We start from the raw sequence: 2,630 nt of genomic DNA on the forward strand, positions 1-2,630 counted from the left end.
CAAACAGCAAATGTATAGCAAGATGTAGTCAGGGCTTAGTGGAAGCCAAGATCAGCAACAGGAATAAGAAAGCAGCATCAAAACTTAAAGCAAAAAAGTGAGCCAAAACAATCTGATGAAATGATGTGGGTTGTAAACAAATAATTCTAAACAGAAATGTATGTTTGTTTGTGTGTATATTTGCTATGTTGATATATGTGTTCTTAATTGTTTATTTATAAGGTACTTTTACTAAAATAAAAATAACATTAAAAAAATCTTAATATTCTCTTAATGTAAACTCTATGACAAAACAAAACAAATATACCCTAACTGAATATAGTGATAATATTTGTGTTATTGTGGCAATCATCTAAAAGGAATAATTTACTATTTTACCATGGTGATGTTAAATTAAATAATAAGACATTTACTAAAAAATTCTTCAAAGACTCACGTAGAAACAAAATTGTATTTGTAGTTAGAATGTTTTTAGATTTCTTGCTTTTTTCAAGGCTGTTCTAACTTCTTTATTCCTAAGTGAATAAATCAAGGGATTCAACATTGGTGTTAAAATCATATAAAAAACAGCATTCATCATATCAGAGTCTGAAGATTTTGACTTAGGTTTCATGTATGCAGCCATTGCTGAACCATAAAATAATGTTACAATCATCATATGGGACCCACAAGTTGATAAGGCTTTTTTCTTTCCAGCAGAGGTAGAAATTTTTATGATAGCTGAAATAATTCTGATATATGATATAATAATAAAAGTAACTGGAATCATAAGTACTAACACACCAGCTAGAAAGATAACAAGTTCAATGACACTAACATCACCACATGCTAATGCCAGGACTTCTGGCACTTCACAAAGAAAATGTTTTATTTGATTGTTTCCACAAAAATTTACATTCATTATAAGCACAACATGAGAAATAGAGAGAAGAAACCCACATATCCATGACCCAGCTACAATCCTGATACAGACAGATCGATTTATAATTGTCATGTAATGTAAAGGGAAGCAAATAGCTACATATCTGTCATAAGCCATTGTAGCAAGCAGAATACATTCAGCAACGCCCGATGACAGCGAAATGTACATTTGTGCTGCACATTCTTGAAATAAAATAGTTTTCTTTGCTGACAATAAGTCTCTTAGCATTCTGGGAACCACTGTTGATGAGAAGCAGATATCAATAAAAGAGAGGTTAATTAGGAAAAAATACATAGGGGTCTGAAGACTTTTGTCCATAATGGATACTGAAATGATAAGCAAGTTGCCGACTAAAATGACTAAGTAGATACATAGGAAAACTGCAAAAATGGCAAATTGTTTATTTCTGTTACTGGAGAATCCTAGAAGGATGAATTCAGTTACCACTGTTTCATTTTTGTTCATTTTTCTGTCAAACAAGAAACAAACAAAAAAAAACAAGTATTTGAGTTAATATTGGTTTAAATACATATAATTATTGTTATCTTGTAATATGATTTTTTGAGCATTGAGTTGCTGTTTAGACACCACATAAGAGTGAATATGCGTATGGAACCTGTTTTAATTGACAATATCTGGAAATGTAAAGTGTGGGCAGCAAAAGATTTGTTCTTTTAATAGCATATTGTATTATAACATCTGCTCCCATTTAATTTGTTCCTGATGGTTAGTTTCTACAGGAGTGTATTAAATTGTTTACAAATAGCTCTTTTACCATTATCTACAAAACTGAGCTCCTTATTTTACCCTCTTCTTCCAAAATCCCTACCCCCAACTTTCTTACTGCTGATAATAACATCATTAACCCAACTCTGCATGTCTTAGGGTCACACTTAACTTTCACTCCCCACATCCAGCCTTTGGCCAATTCCTGCTGCCTCCACCTTAAAAACATCTCCAAAATGTGCTACTTCCTCACACAAGACATAACTAATACTTTAATCTACTATCTTATCAGTTCCTGCCTTGACTATGGCAACTCCATCCTATACGGCCTCTCTAGCTGCTGTCTATCTCCCCTACAATCCATAATAAATGCCTCTTCCACTCTGATCTTCCCTACACATCGCTCCTCATCTGCTGCACCTCTCTGCCAGTCCCTTCACTGGCTTCCTCTAAGCTCCACAATAAAACATAAAATCCTGGCTCTAACTTTTAAAGCTCTTAATAACATTGCTCCACCCTATAAAACCGACCATGTCCACAGATACTCTCCCTTTGCCCCCTTCGCTCTGATCATGACCTCCTTATCGCCTCCTCTCTTGTTACCTCCTCACATTCCCGGCTTCAAGACAGATTGGCCCCAATTATGTGGAACATTCTGCCTTGCTCCACAAGACTGTCCCCTAGTTTACAAACTTATAAGCACTTCTTAAGGACTTTACTGTGTATTATATGTTTACAGGGATGCATATAATATACATTAACATTTTCTAATCTTAGTTCCTCTAATCCTTTAGTTATCCCCTTGAACCCCTTTAGTGTGTAAGCCTACAAGCCTAGCTGCTTTGTAGATCCCCTTAATGAGACCTAAATTACAACAGTGAAATGCTTGGCAGGGCCCTCTATCACTTTGTCTCCTATAAATGTAACCTTGCATATTAGACCCATGTTTTAGCGCTGCAGAATTTGTTTGCGTTCTACAAAT

At 34.8% G+C, this 2,630-nt stretch overlaps 1 protein-coding gene across 1 annotated transcript; it reads right to left on the reverse strand.

The window, feature by feature from the left end:
- Nucleotides 1–460: 460 nt before the first annotated feature.
- On the reverse strand, nt 461–1,387 carry LOC128659340 (olfactory receptor 2D2-like). Its single transcript, XM_053713006.1, has one exon. The coding sequence runs from the start codon at nt 1,385–1,387 to the stop codon at nt 461–463; it is 927 nt and encodes a 308-aa protein (XP_053568981.1).
- Nucleotides 1,388–2,630: the final 1,243 nt, after the last annotated feature.

This window comes from Bombina bombina, chromosome 1 (genome assembly GCF_027579735.1).
Source record: "Bombina bombina isolate aBomBom1 chromosome 1, aBomBom1.pri, whole genome shotgun sequence".
Taxonomy (NCBI): domain Eukaryota; kingdom Metazoa; phylum Chordata; class Amphibia; order Anura; family Bombinatoridae; genus Bombina; species Bombina bombina.